This window comes from Scyliorhinus canicula, chromosome 1 (assembly GCF_902713615.1).
Source record: "Scyliorhinus canicula chromosome 1, sScyCan1.1, whole genome shotgun sequence".
NCBI classification, from domain to species: domain Eukaryota; kingdom Metazoa; phylum Chordata; class Chondrichthyes; order Carcharhiniformes; family Scyliorhinidae; genus Scyliorhinus; species Scyliorhinus canicula.
This window is the reverse complement of record NC_052146.1, coordinates 125,112,166-125,134,896: the sequence shown is the minus strand read 5'-3', so window position 1 is coordinate 125,134,896 and position 22,731 is coordinate 125,112,166. Positions and strand designations below refer to the sequence as shown.

Sequence of the window (22,731 nt, the reverse complement as noted above, 5' to 3'; positions counted from 1 at the left end):
CCAATTTAAAGATGGCTGTCAAAAAAAGAATTGTTATGATGCAGAAGAAGACCATTTGCCCTACCCTGAGGAAACACTGTTATGCACTGAGTGGTTAGGATCTGGAGCAGGCTGCCTGCTAGTGCGGTGGAGGCAGATTCAATTGTAGCTTTCAACAATAAATTGAATAATTATCTGAAGAGAAAATGTTTGCAGAGCTACTGGGAAAGGTTGGGGGAGTTCAATTTCTCTCACACAGAGCCAACATGAACATGACAAGTTGAATGGTCCCTTTCTGTGCTATGAGTCCATCCACAGGACCTTGCAGCATAGTGTCAACAGAAAAACAACCACAATAACACATGTACAGCAGTACTCACTATCCCCTGGCATAGGCAAATCATCACTGGGCTGGCTTAGCCAATGATGATGAAGTTCAATATTTAATGTTAAACCAGGAAAGTAATTTTATATAACAGTAGTTAATAATACTTATCAAGGATATACTGTGCGGTATAAAATTATACTCAGTTGTTTAAAACTGTGTGGTATAAAATTATACTCAGTTGTTTAAAATATGATCAATTTTCATAACTTATTCACAGACCTAATTTGGATTTCATTGTGAATAAATTTGTCCAGGATCTATGCAATTGGATCTATGCAATTCTAATTTTTGGATATTATAGTGAACTACATGCATGCAGTCCACAGTTGTATTAGTTAACTTGCTATTTAAAAATATAAATAAAATATGAAATATAATTTTTGTCAGCACTACCAATTTATATGGCATTAAATATACCCATGGTATATGTATATACATATATCTATAGAACATAGAACATAGAACAGTACAGCACAGAACAGGCCCTTTGGCCCTCGATGTTGTGCCGAGCCATGATCACCCTACTCAAACCCACGTATCCACCCTATACCCATAACCCAACAACCCCCCACCCCTTAACCTTACTTTTTAAGGACACTAAGGGCAATTTAGCATGGCCAATCCACCTAACCCGCACATCTTTGGACTGTGGGAGGAAACCGGAGTACCCGGAGGAAACCCACGCACACACGAGGAGGACGTGCAGACTCTGCACAGGCAGTGACCCAGCCGGGAATCGAACCTGGGACCCTGGAGCTGTGAAGCATTTATGCTAACCACCATGCTACCGTGCTGCCCTTTTTTACTTTTTTACAAGAGTTTTTTACAAGAGTCTTATATCTATCTTATATATCTACCTATCGAAGGCACTTTAATGCATTTTTTTTTGTCTGTTTCTATCTTCCTACCTCCTATTGCTTTTACCTCAAGGCATCTTCTTACTGAGTTCTCTGTCTGAAGGCAAGTTCAACCCACAGACACGTTCTCGACTACGGGTATGGCATGGAGACTAGTACCGAATCCACTGCAGCCAGAACGGACAACGACTTCCATGCTGTTGGCACCAATCTGATCCACACTGGCTATCTAGCCAACTGAATCAACCCGCAAGGAGTCAGAGTTGTAGCAAATATACACTTTTACATGACTGTTGTAGCCTGGAGCTATAGACAGGGATGGTAGAGACACCAACATTCTTTCCAACACAAGGCTGGTAAGGAATCTCTCCCACTCTTATCATAGAATCTACAGTGCAGAAGGAGACCAATCACCCCATCGAGTCTGTACCAGCTCTTGGAAAGATCACCCGACCCAAGCCCACACCTCCATCCTAACCCCACAACCCAGTAACCTCACCCAACCTTTTTGGACACGAAGGGCAATTTAGCTTGGCCAATCCACCTAACCTGTTCATCTTGGAACTGTGGGAGGAAAACGGAGCACCCGGACGAAACCCACACAGACACGGGGAAAATGTACAGACTCCGCACAGACAGTGACCCAAGCCGGAAATCGAACCTGGAACCCTGGAGCTGTGAAACAACTGTATTAACCACTGTGCTACCATGCTTACCGCTTGCGGATTGGTTTCTGGTGGAAGTCTGGTTGCATTATGAAAATATCTTCCTTGGCCATCAAGTCCTGGAGTAGGACTTGAACCCGGAGTTTCTGCCTCAGAGGTGGTGATGCTGTCCACTGCACCACAAGACGTCCGCGTCAAACTTTACCTGAGTTCATCTCCTCAATAAGACTAATCTCTTGCACCTTTTATTCAATTTATACTAAATTTAGGAACACCCAATTTCTCTTCCTTACTCCATGGTACCTGAAACTGTAAAATGTTCCCTTGCCAGTCCCACATTTCAAAACCACTGTCATAATACACACCACCAAAAACGCATCCTCAATCCTTTACTCCATGTACATTCCCAACCATTCTCCAACCTATCGTTCCTCTCCAAAGTCCATCTATTCTTGCCTCCCAAGTTTGTTCTGGTATAAATCCAATCACTTCAGTTTGGTTTCTGTACTGACAAAGCACCATATAGTCCCAATCAATGTAACAAATTTGCATTCTCTGTGACTGTGACCATGGTGCTTCATCACTCATCCTCTTGGTATCTCAATTTCCCTGCACTTTTGAGAAGGGTAATGACACTATCCGCCCCTCAATGTTGTTACACTACTACCTTAGCTCTTGTGGCACAGTGGCGAGTGTCCTTGCCTCTGACCCCGAAGCTCTGGATTCAAGCCTCACCCCAGGACTTGATGGTCAAGGAAAAGTGTATTCATAACGCGGTCAAACAGGTTGAGTGTCAACTTGCAAATCCTTCCAAACACACCAATCGTTGGTGGGAAGAGTGGTAGAGACTCCTGGTCCGCCACGTTGGATGTGGAGTGGCGCTCCTCCAGCTATACGCCTTTGGTGACATACTAGCAACATGTTCCAGGAATAACTAGCTATGAAAACAGGTGAAAGTCTGTGTTAGTGCGCTGCTAGGTGTGGGAAGAAAATTGAAATGGGGAACAGTACTAACTTATCTTATTAATTAAGAAAAAACAAATGCTGTTATCCTCCATTAGTTTCCAGGATGTTTTCCCGATTAAAGGAAAACTACATATATCCTTGCTTTAGCAATTTTTCAGTCTTCTCAAAGTTTTGCAACACGTTTTGCAACTAAGCCTGTATTAATTTGATGAAAAAAATTTTATATTTTCTGATGGTGCTTCAGTAATGGGGGTTACAATAAATACTTCTGGTGATGTAAAGCAACGAGAACAATAAATATATAAAGTATTTTAAGCACACATCTTTAGTTCGCTGCAGAAGGCAAGTCCAGCTCACACGACATGGGCTCCACCAAAGTTGGGGCAAGTAGGCAGGTCTCAAAAGCACCTGAGTCAGAAAAGGAATTGAACTCTGAGCTCTTGGTGCACAGGTCATCCAGCCTACCTCTCAGGGAGTCCGAGTTTCTGCACTTTTACATGTATGTTGTAGTTTAGAGCTATGAATAGTGGGTTGGAATCTGGAACTCATTGCCTGAAAGGGTGGTAGAGGCACCAACTCTCTCAACATTTAAGAAATATTTTGATGAGTACTCAATGCCACAGCGTACAAGGCCAAGTGCTGGATAATGGGGTCAGAGTAGATAGGTGCTTGATGGCCGGTGTGGACCCGGTGGGTCGAAGGGCCTCTTTCCATGCTTAAAAACTCCATGATCCCATGGCTTACCAGGAATCTCCCTGTGCTTACTGCCTGCCATTGGCTGGAAGGATTTACAGGTTGATACTCAAACTGTTCCTTCCTTGGTCATCAAGTCCTCGAGTGGGACTTGAACCCAGAGCTTCTGTCTCAGAGGCAGGGATTCTACCCCCTGTCCCACAGGACCTCTACATTAATCACACATTGTTGTTTCTCTTCCCAGACCTAGTGGTGCACAAAGCAGAATTTAATCTGTTCCCATAGCAAGAATTTTGCTGGAACAGTTCACTGGACTGTTACCTGAGGCTTATAGTCAAGGAGCACCACTCCACCTCAGTCATGACTGGCCAGGAGTCTCTTCTGCTCTGACCACTAGCCAGTGGTGTGTTTGGAAGGATTTGCAGGTTGACACTTAATCTGTTGACTACGTTATGAACGCCCTTCCTTGGCCATCAAGTCCTGTGGCAGGACTCAAAACCAGAGCTTCTGGTTCAGAGGCAGGGATGATATCCCCTGTACTACAAGACCGCCACATTAATCACAAGTACAGAAGCACATTAAAAACCTTTGCAGGTTATTTTCAATTATAATATTCAGTTGCCAAAATGCAGCCAGTAGCCAGATTGTGTTTGAACCACTCGGCCTTTCTGTTAAAGCACATTGGGCCACTGTTACCTTTTGAGGCCGATTTCTCAGCTTCTTTTGGGGTCCGGAAGGTGATAGGGTCACTCACTGGGCTCACGCCGCTCAGGCCGATTGACTGAACATGGACAATATATTCAGTGTTCTCCTCCAAATCCCACAATACACAGGAACGAGATGTGGTATTCACTTCCTGGATAAGGCGTAGCATTCGCACATCCTTTTTCTGAGAATAAAAAGAATACTTGTTGAAGGTGAATGAAAAGTTTACATTTTGAACATTTATAACAAAGTATTTTTTTTTAATTTAGATTACTCAATTATTTATTTTCCAATTAAGGTGCAATTTAGCATGGCCAATCCACACAACCCTGTACTGAGTGAAACCCACGCAGACACGGGGAGAATGTGCAAACTCCACACGGATAGTGACCCAGGGTTGGGATTCGAACCTGGGTCCTCAGTGCCATAGGCAGCAGTAGTAACCGCTGTGCCACCGTGCTGCCTCTATTTGTAACAAAATCACTGGGGTGATGTACTACTTTGAGATCAAGAATTTAGCGACATTCCCTTAATACCACTAAATGCTTTATCAATTCTGCAATTAATTCACAGATTGAGACTGCGGAAGTAAGTCAGCTTGTAATATGGGGGAGACTATTAGCGATGGGCATAACAGCAGAACCAAGTTTTAACTTTTTCTCTGTAAACAGTTTTAATCCAAACTCTGGTTAAGTAATAGTAATCAACAAGACATAGAATTTACATAGCCAGAGGCATTACAGTTCATTTAAGGTTACACAGCAATTGTACATCACACAGATAGATAGACCATATGCAAAATGGGGATTTGTCAATAGGACAATTCACTCAAAGTTCTTGTGACTTATTTCAACTCAAAGAATGATTGCAATTTACAGCTGTCACTGCAGCTTCTTCATTGAATTGCAGTTATAGCTCCCCTCCCTGCCTTGTTAAATATTTAGGTACTTTTGTTTTTCAAAGGTTGAGGCTGTTTATGTTGTTTCTTTGCAAAACCTTTCAGGTATTGCATACTGGGAACACAAGACTCCAGAGATTACAGTGTGACAGATCGTCATGAATAATCGGTTTAAATATTTGATTCCATTAACTTCGAATTATGCTTAATTTCAGTTTCATGGGATATAATTGTAATCATCACACTCCAGAGGGGCTGACAATACAGAAATTGACTGAGATTTATTTGTTTTTATCTGTTTCCTGACTGCATAATGCCTGTTAACATAGATAAATAAAATAAGCTGAAAAAGAAACAGTTGGAGGAACTGCTGTAGATTTTGGCTTATAATGATTATCACCACATTCAGATTTAATCATTCCATCCGGTCTCTGGCTCTTTCTCTCAATGCCATGCCCTGAAAAGGCATTGGTGACCATGGACTTGTGTTTGGTCCATGGTTATGCTTTGCAAGATACTGCAGTAGTTTGCAGCAACCTTCTGCTGATGGCTGACCAAGGGACTCCTATTCTCACCAAACGCCATGGGTATATTGGAAGTATTGGCAGGTTGATAATCAACTTGTTTGGCCACGTTGTGAATGCTCCTCCTGTAGTCATCAAGTCTTGAAGTGGGACTTAAAACCAGGAGCTTCTAGCTTTGAGGAAGGGATACTGCCTCACTTACGCTTCACTAAAAGGCCTCTTGCCTTCAATGGGGACACTGTGGCATAGTGTTATTGTCACTGGATTAGTTAACCAGAGACCCAGAGTAATGCTCTGGAGACCCGGGTTCAAATCCTGCCACTGCAGATGGTGAAATTTGAATTCAATAAAAATCATGGTGACCATGAAGCCATAGCCGATTGCCGTAAAAATCCATCTGGCTCACTAATGTCCTTTAGGGAAGGAAATCTACTGTCCTTACCTGCTCTGACCTACATCTGACTGTAGACCCAAAGCAATATGGTTGACTCTTAACTGTCCCCTCAAGGGCAATTAGGGATGGCCCAGCCTGCGATGCCCATGTCACATGAATGAATAAAAAAATTCAATGCAATTCATTAAACTTTAGCTTGTTACCGAGCTGAATTAATATCATTGCAATATTAACGTCAATATACATTAATATATCTGCATGATGTTCTGGTAGTCTAGAGGGTGGATGTGGGAGACAGGAAATCTTTGGAGGCAATTGGTTTGGAGGGGTCTGAGGGTCATCACCATGACGACATGATCAGCACCCAAATTTCCTGCAGGGAATTTGCATTGATTATAGGGGCAGCTCTAATAGATCAAGGAGGAGGGCGTCTGGATGTTGCCGAGGCATTAAAAGCAGGAGCAGTCTTAAAGGGGCAGGAGAAAATGAAAATCTCATCAGAGATTCAGATGGATTATGGATTAGTCTGGTAGATCCTGCTCTCTTTTGGCCTTTCAAATGCATTCCTGCCTCTTGTGCTGCTTCAGTGGCAGCCCTGCCTTCAGCACCATTGATATTTCCCTCCCGGTGTTTCCCGCTGGGAACTGGATTAAATGCTGAGGTAGGGAGATGGGTCACATTGACGGTGGTGCCCTCATGAGGAGAATCATGACCGAGAACTATAAAGGATAGCTAAAGAGGAGGAATTGAAAAGGAAGAGCAATATGGAGACAAAACAAAGAAGTGATTTGTTTTTCACAGCAATGTAATGAACAGCTGTATTTTTGTTAGAGTGAAGCCTTTTCAGGGTTGAGAAAATTTTGCAAAGTTCTTTTAAAATTTAGAGTGCTCAATTCTTTTTTTTCCAATTCAGGGGCAATTTAGTGCGGCCAATCCACCTACCCTGCACATCTTTGGGTTGTGGGGGTGAGACCTATGCAGACATGGGGAGGATGTGCAAACTCCACACGGACAGTGACCCGGGGCCTGGATCGAATCCGGGTCCTCTGCGCCATGAGGCAACAATGCTAACCACTGTGCCGCTGTGCTGCCCCCGTATATTGCCAAGTTAAGCTTAATTTGAAAAAAGCCAAAATTGTTTGGACAAAAGTGTGCATACTTATTCACACAAGCACATTCGTGAAAGAAGAATAAAATAAAGAAATGAAAAGTTAAAGGAATTTTCCAGAGAAGGTTCATAATCATCATCTGTGTGAATTTTCTCATGGTATGTAGCATTTCCTAAGGGCAAACATTATTACATTTCAACTTCTCAGCAGGAATCATATAAACCTCCAACAGCCACCTCTTTCTGTGTGATCAATGCATAATCATATATGTCGCGCTTATTTAATGGACTGCAAATGACTCAGGGGGAATGTGGCATATTGAGTGTCTCTCCAATGACTGAACTGACTATCCATAGGATGCCTAAGGCACAGAAGGAAGCCATTCAATCCATCGAGTCTGCACAAACCCTCTGAAAGAGCACCCTATCTAGGCCCACTCCCTCCATCCTATCCCCTCAACACCACCTAATCTGCACATCTTTGGACTGTGGGAGGAACTGGAGAAAATCCACGCCAGACACGGGGAGAATGTGCAGACTCCACACAGTCACCCAGGGCTGGAATTGAACCCAGGTCCTGGGCGCTGCGAGGCAGTAGTGCTAACTACCAGTGTCACAGGGGCAGCACAGTAGCACAGTGATTAGTACTGCTGCCTCACACCGCCAAGGACCCAGGTTTGATCCTAGCCCTGGGTCACAGTCCGTGTGGAGTTTGCACAAACTCCCCGTGTCTGCGTGGGTCTTGTCCCCACAATCCAAAGATGTACAGGTAGGTGTATTGGCCACGCTAAATTGCCCCTTAATTGGAAAAAAAAAGAATTGGGTACTCTAAATTTAAAAAAAAAACCTGTGCCACTGTGCCACTTAAATGCTATCAAATGTTATTAAGATGCCCTCCCATCGGGTAGTCATTTTACATCTCAAGCCTTTAGTTTTCGGCATCTTTTTATTATATTTATTCACGGAGAGTGACCCAGGATCGAACGCAGGTCCTTGACAGCATGCGGCAGCAGTGTAAACCACCGTGCTACCGTGCTGCCCACTATTTAGCCATCTTTTCAACATTAATTATTCCAGTCGATAGGCATCCAGGCTTGTCCGTGCACCACGCCCCTGATAATGTTGAAAGTGAGACCATTCTGAAGTCTAGCAGGTTCTTGGGGTACTTGGTGTTCATAATTGGTGCTGCAGTTCTCTGCCCTAAAGCACGGCAATAGTCAGTTGATTAATGGAACTTTCAGGTTACAGGCTGAAGGGCTTCTTCTGTACTGTGTGACTATAAGGATGTTTAGTGACCACAGTGAGGCAATGTCTGAAAGAGCAATTCTGAATGGACAAGAAGCAGAACACACTCAGTGCCATCTATACTGGTATCAATCCTCAGACATAGTTTATGCTTGTAACTTTTACTCAGGTTGCAATTTTGGTTTCTTAGAAAAATGTTCAGGGATTGCTATCTATGTACTTAGTTATTTTGCCCTGCAGCACTCTTAGCATTCAAAGGTTTCAGGGTGCACATTAACTGGATTTTATTCCAACAGAGTTCTTTTGAGGTACTTTGACATTTCATGATTTTTTTTTTTAAACAGTGCAAACAAGATATTGAGAAACAAATGGAAGAATTAGAATCCAAAATACTGATGAAACAAATACAATAATACCTGCTGCGATATAGCATAGCCAATAACAGCATCTCCATCAGCAACCTCCCATGATACCACTGCTGAGTTGGCCTGCAGATGTCGGACTGTGACATTGACGGGAGCTGCTGGTATGTCTGTAATTGGAGAAAAGAACCAAATTAAAGAAAATCTCTTCAATTGTCCATGCTTGACATCTCTTTTAAAGGAATGGCTTCCCAGTCACTGATCACCAGAATTTTAATTTGCAAAAACTTCCATCAAAATGAAATTGTTCTTTTGTCTATTCTTGTCGAAATGAGGATGGCACTGCTCGAGAATTAATAATTTCAAAGTCAGGTACAGCGCAAGACAAATACATCACACACTTCCCTTAAACTTACTCTTCTTCTTCAAAGAACACCTCTGCTGTGATAGTGTGACATTTCCATTTATCACACTGACAGACTCAAAGTAAAATTGCTACGTCAGTATCCTATTAGACAGCAATTTTTATTTGACTTTCCTAAGCACATCTCATTTATCAAGAGATAAATATATAAACTTATACATGTTTGGGGTTCTTTTTTTTAAATTTTAGAACACCCAATTAATTTTTTTCAATTAAGGGGCAATTTAGCGTGGCCAATCCACCTACCCTGCACATCTTTGGGTTGTGGGGGGGCGAAATCCACGCAGACACGGGGAGAATGTGCAAACTCCACACGGACAGTGACCCAGAGACGGGATCGAACCTTGGACCTCGGCGCCGTGAGGCAGCAGTACTAACCACTGTGCCCAGCATGCTGCCCGAGGAATTCTTGCTGACAGTATCAAAACTACCTATAGATTACCACCTAATCGGTAATTTACAACATACGTTCTTGTGGTCCAAATATAAAGTTATATTTTCCTTCCCAAAACAACATTAGTGGATCAGATGGTTTCAGCGTCATCATTAGACATTTTAAATTCAGATTTAAAAAAAATTGAATTCAAATGTCATCAGCTGTCATGGTCAGACTCAAACCCCGGGTCCCAGAAGCATTATCCAGGGTCTCTAGATTACTATTTCAGTGACAACACCACTGCAACACACATCCCGGCCGGGATTCTCCCCCAACCGGCGGGCGGGCCATACCGGCGCCAAAGAGTGGCGTGAACGACACGGGCGTAAGGCTGCCCGGAAGTTGCGGAATCCTCCGCACTTCCGGGGGCTAGGCCGGCGCTGGAGTGATTGGCCCAATGCCAACCGTCGCCAAAGGGCCTCCGCCGGCCAGCGCAGGTTGCCGCGTGCGCGGGAGCGCCAGCGTGTTCTGCCAAACGCGCAGAACCGCTGCCGTGATCCCTGCGCATGCGCAGGGGGTTTCTTCTCCGCGCCGGCCATGGCGGAGCTTTACAGAGGCCGGCACGGAGGGAAAGAGTGCCCCTACAGACAAGCCTGCCCGCAGATCAGTAGGCCCCGATAGCGGGCCAGGTCACCGTGGGCCCCCTCCCTCCCTCCCTCCCCTCTGTCCCCCCCCTCCCTCCCTCCCTCCCTCCCCTCCCCTCCCCTCCCCCTCCCCCCCCCCCCCCCCCCGGGGCTGGATTCTCTCTTGCCCCCCGAGGACTCCGCAGGCCGCCCTCAGATCCAGGTCCCGCCGGTATGGACTTTGTGTATTTCACGCCGACGGGACCGGCCGAAAACGGGCGGCCGCTCGGCCCATCAGGGCCCGGAGAATTGCCGGAGAGGGCCACTGCCAACGGCCCCCGACCAGTGCGACATGATCCCCGCCCACGCCAAAAAAACGGCTCCGGAGAATTCATCAGCTGGCGTTGGAGCGGCCGGGCGGGATTCACGCCGCCCCCCAGCGATTCTCCGACCCGGCGGTGGGTTGGAGAATCCTGCCCCCCCCTTTTAATGATACATCCAATATATCTTTATTAGTAACTAGCAGACAGGTCAACACCTATATAAATACATTTTTGGGCTATAGGTTTGCAATGCGCTCCGTTTAAACAGGCAGTAAAGAAGCAACTAAGTTTACTTTTTTAAATAATGGCTCTAGCAAAACTGAAACAGCCACAGTGTTCTTGTCCTACCCACAATTCCTGTTTGCCTTGTTTTTAGCTTTCTGTCCTTTTGAACTGTATGACACATAGAGCTCCTTGAAAAGGGTTTGCTGTCCCCTCAACTGAAGATTCTGTAGGCACAATTATGTGTTGTTTTGTGTTCTGAGACCAATATCCAATTGCCTGTCTTTTTACTTTGTGCTTCAGCTCCATAACAACCTAGTTCACATGAACACATCCTAGAAGTTTAAGGGCACATTACCTGAATTATCTTAGTCTCATCTTTTGTCTTAAAGGGGAAGTTGCACGATCGACTTCCGGTGATGGCATTTAGGTGGAGGTCGCACATTAGGTGGCTCCTGCTCGAGGCTCTGGTATTGGGACTTTAATACCCGGTTCCAGGGGCAATTTTTGAATGAGCTGGTATAGGAAGGTTGAGATACCCTCAATTACGACACAGGAGAGAAGATAGGTAATTCAAAAGCTTTAATCAACAGAGAACTGAACAGCAGCCAAGAAGTGTGCTCATCACATGCTGCCGATTGAGCCTCATCTTATATACCGTTTCCTGGGGGCGGAGCCAGAGGCGGAGTCCCCCAGGGTTCCAAGCCCGGTCTTAAATGGCCAATGCATTAAAGGTAAGGTACCGTTACAGCAGCTACTGATACCATTCATCACAAAGGTATAAGGAAGATAGGAGAGGCCAAAGACCCAGAAGAAGGGCACAGGAAAGAAAGGGCCGAGCAAAAGTCTGCCGTTGAGTGAGCTGGTGAGTCCGGCAGGAAGAAAGATAGTGGAGGCTGGATTGCTTGGTGGGGCCGCTCTTCTCACAGTGGGAACTCTGACTGAGGTGATGGCCGGAGAATTTGAGAGGCAGTCGCCAAGCACATGAAAGGAGATGGTGGCTGCGATGAAGGAGTGGGTGGGGGAGGCGATTGCCCCGGTGAAGGCGGCAGTGTCGAAGAGGTAAGGGAGCTAGGAGAGAGGTTGAAGGGGGTGGAGGATCTCTGTCGCAGCACAGTGATCTGTCCACCTCATTGTATGAAGAGTTGTGGAGTGTGGTGGAGGCTAACATAAGGCTCAGAGCCAAGGTGGTAAGTTCTTTGGATCTGTCTGATTGGCGGGGTGCAGTGCCCGAGGTCAACCAAGTACTTTGCAAAGGTGCTGGAAGAGCTTTTGGGGGGGGGGGGGGGGTGGAAGAACCCCCCCCCCCCAGGGCTGGTTTAGCTCAGTGGGCTAGACAGCTGGTTTGTGATGCAGAACAAGGCCAGCAGCGCGTGTTCAATTCCTGTACCAGCTGAGAATCCTGAATTCTCCCTCCGTGTACCCGAACCGGTGCCAGAATGCGGCGACTTGGAGCTTTTCACAGTAACTTCATTGTAGTGTTAATGTAAGCCTACTTATGACAATAAAAAAAGAGATTATGAGCTGAGCACATCAGTCGCTCAGATGGAAGCCGAAAGCAAAAGAGCCACCAAAGGCAGTTACAATTTGCTTCTATATGTTTCACGTCAAGAAGAAGGTCCTGAGTTAGCGAAGCAAAGGCAAGAGGAATGCGCTGGTATTTGAATATACCAAGATTTGACGGTGGCACCGGCGAGGAGGCGGGCGGCCTTCGGACGGTAAAGACGGAACTGTACAGCAACGGCGTGGGGTTTGGAGTGGTCTACCCGGCGAAGCTGAAGTGGTGCACAACTCGAGGGATTTCTACTTCGAGATGGTAGAGGCGGCGGAGGCGTACATGAAGGATGAGGGAGTGGGACTGAAATGAGAGATGGGACTGCGATTGGGACTTGGACTGAAATGACGGGGACTGTGCTTTGTTTTGTATTTGCTGGGGCAAACACCTGGGTTTTGGGTTAGTTGAACAGGGGAGGGTCGTTTACCTTTGTTTACAGTTGGTTACGAGTATATTGGGCTTTGGGGTTATAGTGGTTTTCTGGGGTGCAGTATTGCACTGGTTTCATTTGTTTTTATGGGACTGTTATGGGAGGGGATTGGGAGCAGGTGGGCCTAGGCAGGGTCCTCCACACTACCAAGTGAAGGTTAGCTAGTGAACGAGAGTGTGGTGGGGGAAGGGGCCACGGTCATTGGAACCTGGTCGAACAGGCTTCGATAGGTCCATGAGGTGTGAAAGGTGGAGAGGAGGGGTTTGACACTGGGCGAAGAAGTGGATGGGGGATTCTGGGAGGGAGGGGCGACGGTAACAAAAAGATGGGGCGGGTCAGCTCTGAGGGGAAGGGCCCTGGGTTATGATAATGGCGGATAGGAGGGGCGGGGGGGGGGGGGTCAGAATAGTGACTTGGAACGTGAGGGGGTTGGGGGACTGGTGAAGAGATTGAGGATTTTTACACGTTTGAAGAGGTTAAAGGCCAACGTGGTGATGCTGTAGGAGACCCATTTGAGGGTGAAGGATCAGGTGGGGCTTAGGTGGGTGAGTCGGGTGTTTCACTTGGGGGTTTGATAGTCGGGCTCAAGGGGGGGGCGGGGAGATATTGGTGAGCAAGAGGGGAAGGTATCAGATGGAGAAGGTGATGGCTGGTCAGGAGGGAAGGTACCTGATAGTGATGGGGCACTAGAGGGAGGTCAGTGGCACTGACGAGCAAATATGGCCCCAACTGGGATGATGTGGTGTTTGTGAAGAGCTGCTGGGTGCCATTGGATCTGGACACCCATGAGCTGATAGTAGGGGGGGGATCTGGAACATGGTGCAGGAACCGAAGGTGGATAGGTTTCCAGTGTGCTCGCTGGCCCAGTCGGGAGGGAGGTGGGGGGTGGGTATGCTGAAGGCATTGGCTGGGCTCATGAGGTAGATGGGAGGAGTGGACCCATGAAGGTTCTTACACCTGAGGGAATGGGAATATTCATTTTTCTCTCCGGTGCACAAGGCGCTATATTCTCCGTCCCTGAGGTTAAATACCGACACCAAAGGAGGATCTGTGGTGTTTCACAACAGGAAAATCGGCACAAAACCCACACCGATTCCGCGACCGGTGAGGGGCTAGCACCACCACCATGTGAAACACCCGCGTAATGCATGGTAAACAGTTGGACAATCGCCCAGTCCTTGCTGGACATGTGGAGGTCTGACAAGCTGCAGCCGCATGTACGCCTACAACTCCACACCCGCATCGATTGTACCAGAAAAGATGGCTTCAGATGTGCTGGACGGCGTACCGCCCACCCCGACCCCACAGCCCATCTCCTGGTCACCCTCCATCACTCCCCCTCCGCCCACCCTAGCAGAAGCCCCACGACCAGTGGCATGGATCCTGGCCGGGTGTGGCGGTGCTGGACACTGTCCGCATGTCCTCTCTCTCTCTTCCTGCAGCCACCACACCAGGCTCACAACCGCTGAAGCCGCGCAGTCGGGAACTCGGCCCATCGGAGGCGAAGCATTGCGGGTGGTTCGGCGAATGACATTCCAATAGAGTTGCGACTGTAAACGGCGCACGTTTCGATAATGCTGATTTGGAGAGGGCGGAGCATCGCGACCTGTCGTCAAACCGGCGCCTGTCGCGATGTCGCCATCGGGAGCCATTCTCCACCCAATCACCATTCCCGATTTCGGCGTCGGGCAATGGAGCATCCCGCCCAAGATGTATTTGAGGATTTACGTTTTCATGGTGGGGAAGGTGCTATTGGCCAGGGTTAGGAGGTTGGAGTACTCAGCAATCGTGATTTCGGATCATGCTCTGCAATAGATTGAGGTGGTTTTGGAGAAAGGGATAGCCCAGAGGCTGGGGTGGAGAATGGACGTGGGGTTGTTAGCGGACCGGAGCGTCATTGATAAGATCGGGAAGATGATCGAGGAATATGTGGGCCTTAATTGCACGGTGGATGTCTCGCAGTCGGTGGTCTAGGAGGCTGTGAAGGTGGCAGTGAGGGGGGATGTGATCTTGTTCAAGGCTAAGCTGGATAGGGAGGAGAGGGAGGAATGCCAAAAGCTGATGGAAGAGATTCTGGAGGTGGATGGGAGGAACGAGGAACCCAGACCCAGGTCTCCTGGCCAAGAGGAAGTAGTTGCAGATGGTTCGACGAGTTGCCCACAGTGGAAACGGCGCGTCAGTTGAGAACATAATAAACATAAGAACTAGGAGCAGGAGTAGGCCATCTGGCCCCTCGAGCCTGCTCCACCATTCAATGAGATCATGGCTGATCTTTTGTGGACTCAGCTCCACTTTCGGGCCTGAACACCATAACCCTTCATCCCTTTATTCTTCAAAAAACTATCTATCTTTACCTTAAAAACATTTAATGAAGGAACCTCAACTGATTCACTGGACAAGTAATTCCTTTGATTCACAACCCTTTGGGTGAAGAAGTTCCTCTTAAACTCAGTCCTAAATCTACTTCCCCTTATTTTGAGGCTATGCCCCCCAGTTCTGCTGTCACCCACCAGTGGAAACAACCTGCCCGTATCTATCCTATATATTCCCTTCATAATTTTAAATGTTTCTATAAGACCCCCCCCGCATCCTTCTAAATTCCAACGAGTACAGTCCCAGTCTACTCAACCTCTCCTCATAATCCAACCCCTTCAGCTCTGGGATTAACCTAGTGAATCTCCTCTGCACACCCTCCAGTGCCAGTACGTCCTTTCTCAGGTAAGGAGATGAAAACTGAACACAATACTCCAGGTGTGGCCTCACTAACACCTTATACAATTGCAGCATAACCTCCCGAGTCTTAAACTCCATCCCTCTAGCAATGAAGGACAAAATTCCATTTGCCTTCTTAATCACCTGTTGTACCTGTAAACTAACTTTTTGCGACTCATGCACTAGCACACCCAAGTCTCTCTGCACAGCAGCATGTTTTAATATTTTCTCATTTAAATAATAATCCCTTTTGCTGTTATTCCTACCAAAATGGATAACCTCACATTTGTCAACATTTTATTCCATCTGCCAGACCCTAGCCCATTCACTTAATCCAAATCCCTCTGCAGACTTCCAGTATCTTCTGCACTTTTTGCTTTATCACTCATCTTAGTGTCGTCTGCAAACTTGGATACATTGCACTTGGTCCCCAACTCCAAATCATCTATGTAAATTGTGAACGATTGTGGGCCCAACACTGATCCCTGAGGGACACCACTAGCTACTGATTGCCAACCAGAGAAACACCCATTAATCCCCACTCTTTGCTTTCTATTAATTGACCAATCCTCTATCCATGCTACTACTTTACCCTTAATGCCATGCATCTTTATCTTATGCAGCAACCTTTTGTGTGGCACCTTGTCAAAGGCTTTCTGGAAATCCAGATATACCACATCCATTGGCTCCCCGTTATCTATAGCACTGGTAATGTCCTCAAAAGATTCCACTGAATTATTTCGGCACGACCTGCCCTTTATGAACCCATGCTGCGTCTGCCCAATGGGACAATTTTCATCCAGATGCCTTGCTATTTCTTCCCTGATGATAGATTCCAGCATCTTCCTTACTACCAAAGTTAAGCTCACAGGCCTTAATTACCCGCTTTCTGCCTACCTCCTTTTTTAATCAGTGGTGTCACGTTTGCTAATTTCCAATCCACCGGGACCACCAAGAGGCTAGTGAATTTTGGTAAATTATCACTAGTGCATTTGCAATTTCCCTAGCCATCTCTTCATTTTAGGATGCATTCCATCAGGGCCAGGATTCTTGTCTACCTTTAGCCCCATTAGCTTGCCCATCACTACCTCCTTAGTGATAACAATCCTCTCAAGGTCCTCACCTGTCATAGTCTAATTTCAATCAGTCATTGGCATGTTATTTGTGTCTTCCACTGTGAAGACTGACCCAAAAAACCTGTTCAGTTCCTCAGCCATTTCCTCAACTCCCATTATTAAATCTCCCTTCTCATCCTCTAAAGGACCAATATTTACTTTTGCCACTCTTTGTTGTTTTATATATTTGTAGAAGGGTGAATGGAGCTGTGTATGAGTGTAGGGAGAGGGTCGTACGCTGGCCAGCCAGCTCCAAAGGGAGGCAGTGGTGAGGGAGATAGTTTGAATACAGGATTGGATGGCGAAGGTGGTGGTGGCTTTGGAGCAGATTAGAAAGCATTTGAAAAATTTAATAGCGACCTGTATAGATCAGAGCCACTGGAGGAGGAGCGGGGAATGAGGGAATTTCTGGATGGGCTGGCATATCTGAGGATGGGAGAGGAGGATAGGGCAGGGTTGGAAGAGCCGGTGGGGGAGCAGGAGGTGAAGGAGGTGATTGGGAGGATGCAGGCAGGGAAGAGGGGCCTGAGGGGTTCCCAGTTGAATTTTATAAGAAATGTAAGGACAGGATGGCGCCATTGATGATGGTTGGAATGTCTGAGGATGTGATAGGTAGGGGTCTCCTGCCACAAAGAATGGGGCAGGCTTCCATCTTGTTGCCACTAAAGAAGGACAAGGAACCAGTGGAGTATCAACCTATAACTCTGCTGAATGTAGATGCCAAGATATTGGCAAAGGTGTTGGCATCAAATTTGGAAGGTTGTCTCCCAAAGGCGTGTTGGGAGGACCAGACAGGGTTCGTGAAGGGATTGTCGTTGTTCTCGAATGTGAGGAGGCTGCTGAAACTGGTCCTTTCTCCGGTGGTGTGAAGGTGGTGGCATGTTCGCAGACAAAGCATTTGATCGGGAAGAGTGGGGTTATTTGATGATGGTACTGGAATGATTTGGAATTGTGCCAAAGTTTGTGATGTGTGTGAGGCTGTTGTATAAAGAACTGATGGCGAATGTTCCCACTAACAGCATGAATTTGCCGTATTTTGCACTGCATCGGGGTACGAGACAGGGGTGCCTTATGTCCCTCCTATTGTTTGCATTGGTTATAGAGACTTTGGCCATTGCGCTAAGGTCGGGGTTGTGGAAAGGGATAGTAAGGGGGGGTGGGGGTGAGCACAGGGTGCCCTTATACACCGATAATCAGCTGTTGTATATTTTGGAGGCGAGCATGTCGGTGGGAAATATAATGGGGTTGCTCCAGAGATTCGGGATGTGCTCAGGGTATAAACTGAATCTCGGAAAAAGCGAGTATTTTATGGTCTCCCTGCTGGGAGTTGGAGTGGAGGTGGGGGTTGGGGGGGGGGGGGGGGGGGGCGCTGCTATTCCGCTTGGCAGCAACCCACTTTAGGTATTTGGCTGTGCAGGTGGCTCGAGATTGGGCAAAGTTTGGGAATATTAATTTCACTAGTTTGATGGAGAGGGTGAAGGCCGACTTGGCAAGGTGGGACAATCTCCCTCTGTCGTTGGCGGGCCGGGTGCAGGTAATTAAAATTTATGTTTTGCCTCGATTCCTGTTTTTATTTCAATATCTGTCGGTCTTTTTATCTTCTTCATTTGGCGGGGGGGGAGGTGGCCAGGATTAGGTGGGTGGTATTGCTGAGAGGACCGCATGGGGGGGGGGGGGGGGGGGGGGGGGGGGGGGGGTGGTAGGCCTCCCAAACTTAGTGTATTATTATTGGGCGGAAAATGTGAAAAGTTGCGGGGCTGGAGCAAGGAGCGGGAAGTTCAGTGGGTAAAGATGGAGGCAGGCTCTTGTAGGGGGTTGGGGTTGTAGGCGCTGGCAACGGCTAGCTCCCGATGGCCCCAGGAAAGTACCTGGTTAGTCCGGTGGTGGTGGCCACATTGAAGATTTGGAGGCAGTTTAGGCAGCGTTTAAGCTGGGGACTGCGGGGTGGCACAGTGGCGCAGTGGTTAGCACTGCTGCCTCATGGCGGTGAGGACCTGGGTTCGATCCTGGCCCCGGGTCATTGTTAGTGTGAAGTTTGCACATTCTCCCATTGTCTGCGTGGGTCTCACCCCCACGACCCAAAGATGTGCAGCGTAGGTGGATTGGACACGGTAAACTTCCCCTTAATTGGAAAAAAAGAATTGTGTACTCCAAATTTATTTTTAAAAAGCAAGCTGGGGGCCGGGTCAGGGGGAATCATGAGTACGAGCCAGGGAGGATGAATGCAAGATTTTGGGGGATGGGGTGAGAGGGGGATTAAGGAAATGAAGGATTTGTTCCTGGGGGGGGGGGGGGGGGGGGGGGGGGTTACTTGGGAGCTTAGAGGAGCTGGGAGGGAAATATGGGTTCACTCAGGGGGAGGGCTTAGGTACATGCAGATGCGGGACTTTGCAAGGAAGAGTTTCCCAATAACACTGGTCTTCTCGGTGCTGGAGGTGGTGCTGTCAGTTGGGTTGTTGGAGAGGAGGGGTCATTTCAGAAATGTATGGAAGATCCTGGAGGAGGATAGGGTGTCCATGGAGTGGATTAAGATGAAGTGGGAGGAGGAGCTGTGGCATGAGGTGCTGCAGAGGGTGAATGCCTCAACTTCATGTGCGAGGTCAGGGCTGATACAGCCGAAGGTAGTGTACAGAGCACATCTCACAAAATCAAGGATGAGCCGGCTGTTTGAGGGTGAAGGAGGGGTTCTACAATTGTTGGAGTTTGTTCATCATGCACTTTTGGGTGTTGGTTATCGTTGGTTGTTGAGTGGGGGGGGGGGGGGGGGGGGTGGTTTGGGGGAGGTCAGGGTGGTTTGTTTGGTTGCGGTTTTTGTATTGTGAAAATGGTGAACATCCGTCAAATAAAAGTACTTTAAAAAAGGGGACATTGCATTTAGGTGCCTGATTGAATAGACAGCCCGCAACTGGCTAAGCTAGCCAAATGACAAGGGACGCTGGAGGGTACTCTGAAGGGAGTAACCAGAGTATACTCAGCGATCCCCGACTGTAAAATGGATGAGATAACGGGGGTAGAGATGGTCCTGACGATCCCTATCATCACACCGGACTCAGGGCCAGACCCTCACAACCAACTGGAGGACATTGGAATCATACGGGCTAACACCTCCCTCAGGTACTATCTCATTGAGACCTCTGCTATACGCAGGGATAATGTATGGGATCTCCCTCACGTTGCCCCCACCCGGTGAGATAGGGAGCGTTGGATGAATGTGGGTTAATCAGAAGTCATGGTTGTGTCTCAGAGATTACACCTGCCCTCATGCATTTTAAGTTTACGGGGAAAAGGAAATACTGCGTCTCCGCCACTGTAACCTCCTATTGCTATAACTTTTGTACCCCTTAGGCCCACCACTATAGGCCTTGCAAGGATCATTTGAGTTAGGATTATAAAGAGCCAGAGATGATCCCACATCTTGCAGAAACTCCGAGGGAACAAAGACCCAAGATCGGTCAATCACCACCAGTTAATGAAAAATCCATGCTTGACAAAAAAACAGAGGAACTACTTCAGAGTGAAAGTTAGTGGCAGAGAGTGTAGGACTGTTAGATGGCTTACTTGAAAACTGCTACGAATAACATCATTTAATGACAGACAGCAGAGTTAGTCAGGGAGGCAGGAATGATTGATATCAAGATATTAAATGTGACATACATGGGTTCGTTTGAGGGGCGATCTTTGAATCACATGCACGGTGTACATACGGAACATCTGGGAGGTTACATACCCCAAAGGCTGTATATCTTTGCTACACACCCTGCAGCCCTCATATCATTTCATGGTGGTCAGTTGGAGTTCTGTGAACATCTTCCATGACCGGAAGGAGAGAGTGTTGGAGGGCATATTGTGATACTGGACTGTGATTTAAATTATAGGTGCCCCTGTACCCTGTAACTACATTTATGCTCCTATATTACTTTTGAATAGTTCTGATGAGACAAAAGGTACTCATTGGCTTAGATGCCTGTTTAGAAGAGGCAATTTGTAGAAATAGATAGTGTATACACAATGCTTGTTAATATCAGAAAGGACACAAAATGGCTGTTAACTATTTTAGCAATACTGAAGACACAAAATGGCTGAAGTAGCCACAGGTGTAAGTTACAAACTGTGTAAACTACCTCATGAGAACCTAGGGAGTCTTTCAACAGCTGCTGATAACAGCTTATGGAATTTACAGAATTTACAGTGCAGAAGGAGGCCATTCGGCCCATTGAGTCTGCATCGGCTCTTGGAAAGAGCACCCTATCCAAGGTCAACACCTCCATCCTATCTCCAGAACCCAGTAACCCAACCCAACACTAAGGGCAATTTTGGACACTAAGGGCAATTTATCATGGCCAATCCACCTAACCTGCACATCTTTGGACTGTGGGAGGAAACCGGAGCACCCGGAGGAAACCCATGGGGAGGATGTGCAGACTCCGCACAAACAGTGACCCAAGCCGGAATCGAACTAGGGACCCTGGAGCTGTGAAGCAATCGTGCTATCCACAATGCTGCCATACTGCCCCTGTGCTTGCCCAGAACAAGAAATGCTATGTGTCCTTGATAAGATTAAGGACCCCAGCTGTAGACAGGACACCATTACATTAGTTTTGAATGACTTCTGTATGAAGTTAGGGGCTGGTAAGACAACACCCACTTTAACCATATATGTGATAACTGGGATGCTAGGAAAATTGATTGACTGCATGTAATGAAGTGTGACACGAATATAGTTGATTGATTGTATGTAAATGAGAATACAACTAATTCTGCCCCTTGAATCTGTATATTAACCCAGGTGAGCCTTAGCTCAAGTGAGAAAAGGTCCTGTCAAAGGCTGCTGAGCCTCAGGCCTTTCCTCCCAGAATTCTGATAATTTCCCAAAGTGCAAGGCACATTTAATATGACATTAATTATTCATTATATTTGTGCTTACCTGCTGACATTCTATGGGCTTTTGCTGTGGAAACAATTTCCATCTGGTTTGTGGTGGAGCAGGACAACATGGACCATGTGGGCCGGGATTCCCTGCTGAGTCGGAGAATCCCCAGGGGGAGGCGCGAATCCTGCCCCGCCGCACCGTGCCGGCTACCCTATTCTCCGGCGCCGATTTTCAGGCGGCAGCGGGATTCCTGCTGCCACGCCGATCGGGGGCTGTTGACAGCGCCCCCCCCCCCCAGCGATTCTCCGGGCCCTGATGGGCCGAGCAGCCATCCAGTTTTGGCCCGTTCCACTGACGTGAATTACTCACCTCACGCACGGCGGGACTTGGCAGTGTGCGGGGGCGGTCCTTGGAGGGGCGTGGGGGGATCCGACCCCACGGTGGCCTGGCCCAACACCGGGGCCTACTGATCTGCGGGTGGGCTTGTTCCGTAGGGGGGACTTCTTTCGTACGTGCCGGGCCGCTGTAGGGCTTTGCCATATAGCCTGGGGGCCGGCGTAGAGAAGAGAACCCCCGCGCATGCGCGTGAAAACGCCGGCCAGTCTGCGCATGTGTGGAAATACACCGGCTGGCCCGCACATGTGTGAGGTCACGCCGGCCCTTTGGTGCTGGCTGAAGCAGCGGGGACAACTCCGGCGGCAACCTAGCCCCCTAGAAAGGTGAGAATTCCTCACCTTGGGGGGCTGTTGACACCGGAGTCATTGCCGCTGGTTTTCCTGCCAGCGTGGGCATAGTCCCATTTTCTGAGAATCCCGCCCCACATCTTCCTGATGTCTGCATTTAAATGCACATGTACAATTGTCACAAGGTGGGGCAGCAGGGTGGTGCAGTGGGTAGCACTGCTGCTCACAGCACTAAGGATCCGGATTCAAACCCGGCCCCGGGTCACTGTCCGTGTGGAGTTTACACATTCTCCCCATGTTTGCGTGCGTGCTCGCCCCCACAATCCAAAGATGTGCAGGGTAGCTGGATTGGCCACGCTAAATTGACCCTTAATTTGGAAAAAAGAATTGAGTAATCTAAATTTTTAAAAAGCCTAAGGTTGCTGACTGATTTATTCTTCAATAACTGTGATAGCTGTACGCCTCAGTGTTACTTCTGCAAACTTTGGCCGATTGGAAAACACCAGGGGTTTAACTTGTCGGGTTTTAACATAATTAACTGGTTTGTGGCTGGGATTTAATAAGCTGCAAAAAATCTACCACCTTCACTGACAGCTGTGTTCTTACAATAGTGC

The 22,731-nt window shown here is 47.5% G+C and overlaps 1 protein-coding gene across 3 annotated transcripts in view; it reads right to left on the bottom strand.

The window, feature by feature from the left end:
* Positions 1 to 22,731, bottom strand: part of fndc5a (fibronectin type III domain containing 5a) — a 158,983-nt gene that overhangs the window by 63,839 nt on the left and 72,413 nt on the right. For 2 of the 3 annotated variants that reach the window (XM_038799404.1, XM_038799415.1), the window contains exons 2-3: positions 8,839 to 8,954; positions 4,245 to 4,437 (exon numbers count right to left, since the gene is read on the bottom strand). In XM_038799404.1, the coding sequence (XP_038655332.1) occupies positions 4,245 to 4,437; positions 8,839 to 8,954 (309 nt within the window). Of the gene's footprint in view, positions 1 to 1,962; positions 2,828 to 4,244; positions 4,438 to 8,838; positions 8,955 to 22,731 lie in introns of those variants that run through there. The other variant, XM_038799423.1, reaches the window with a different exon arrangement.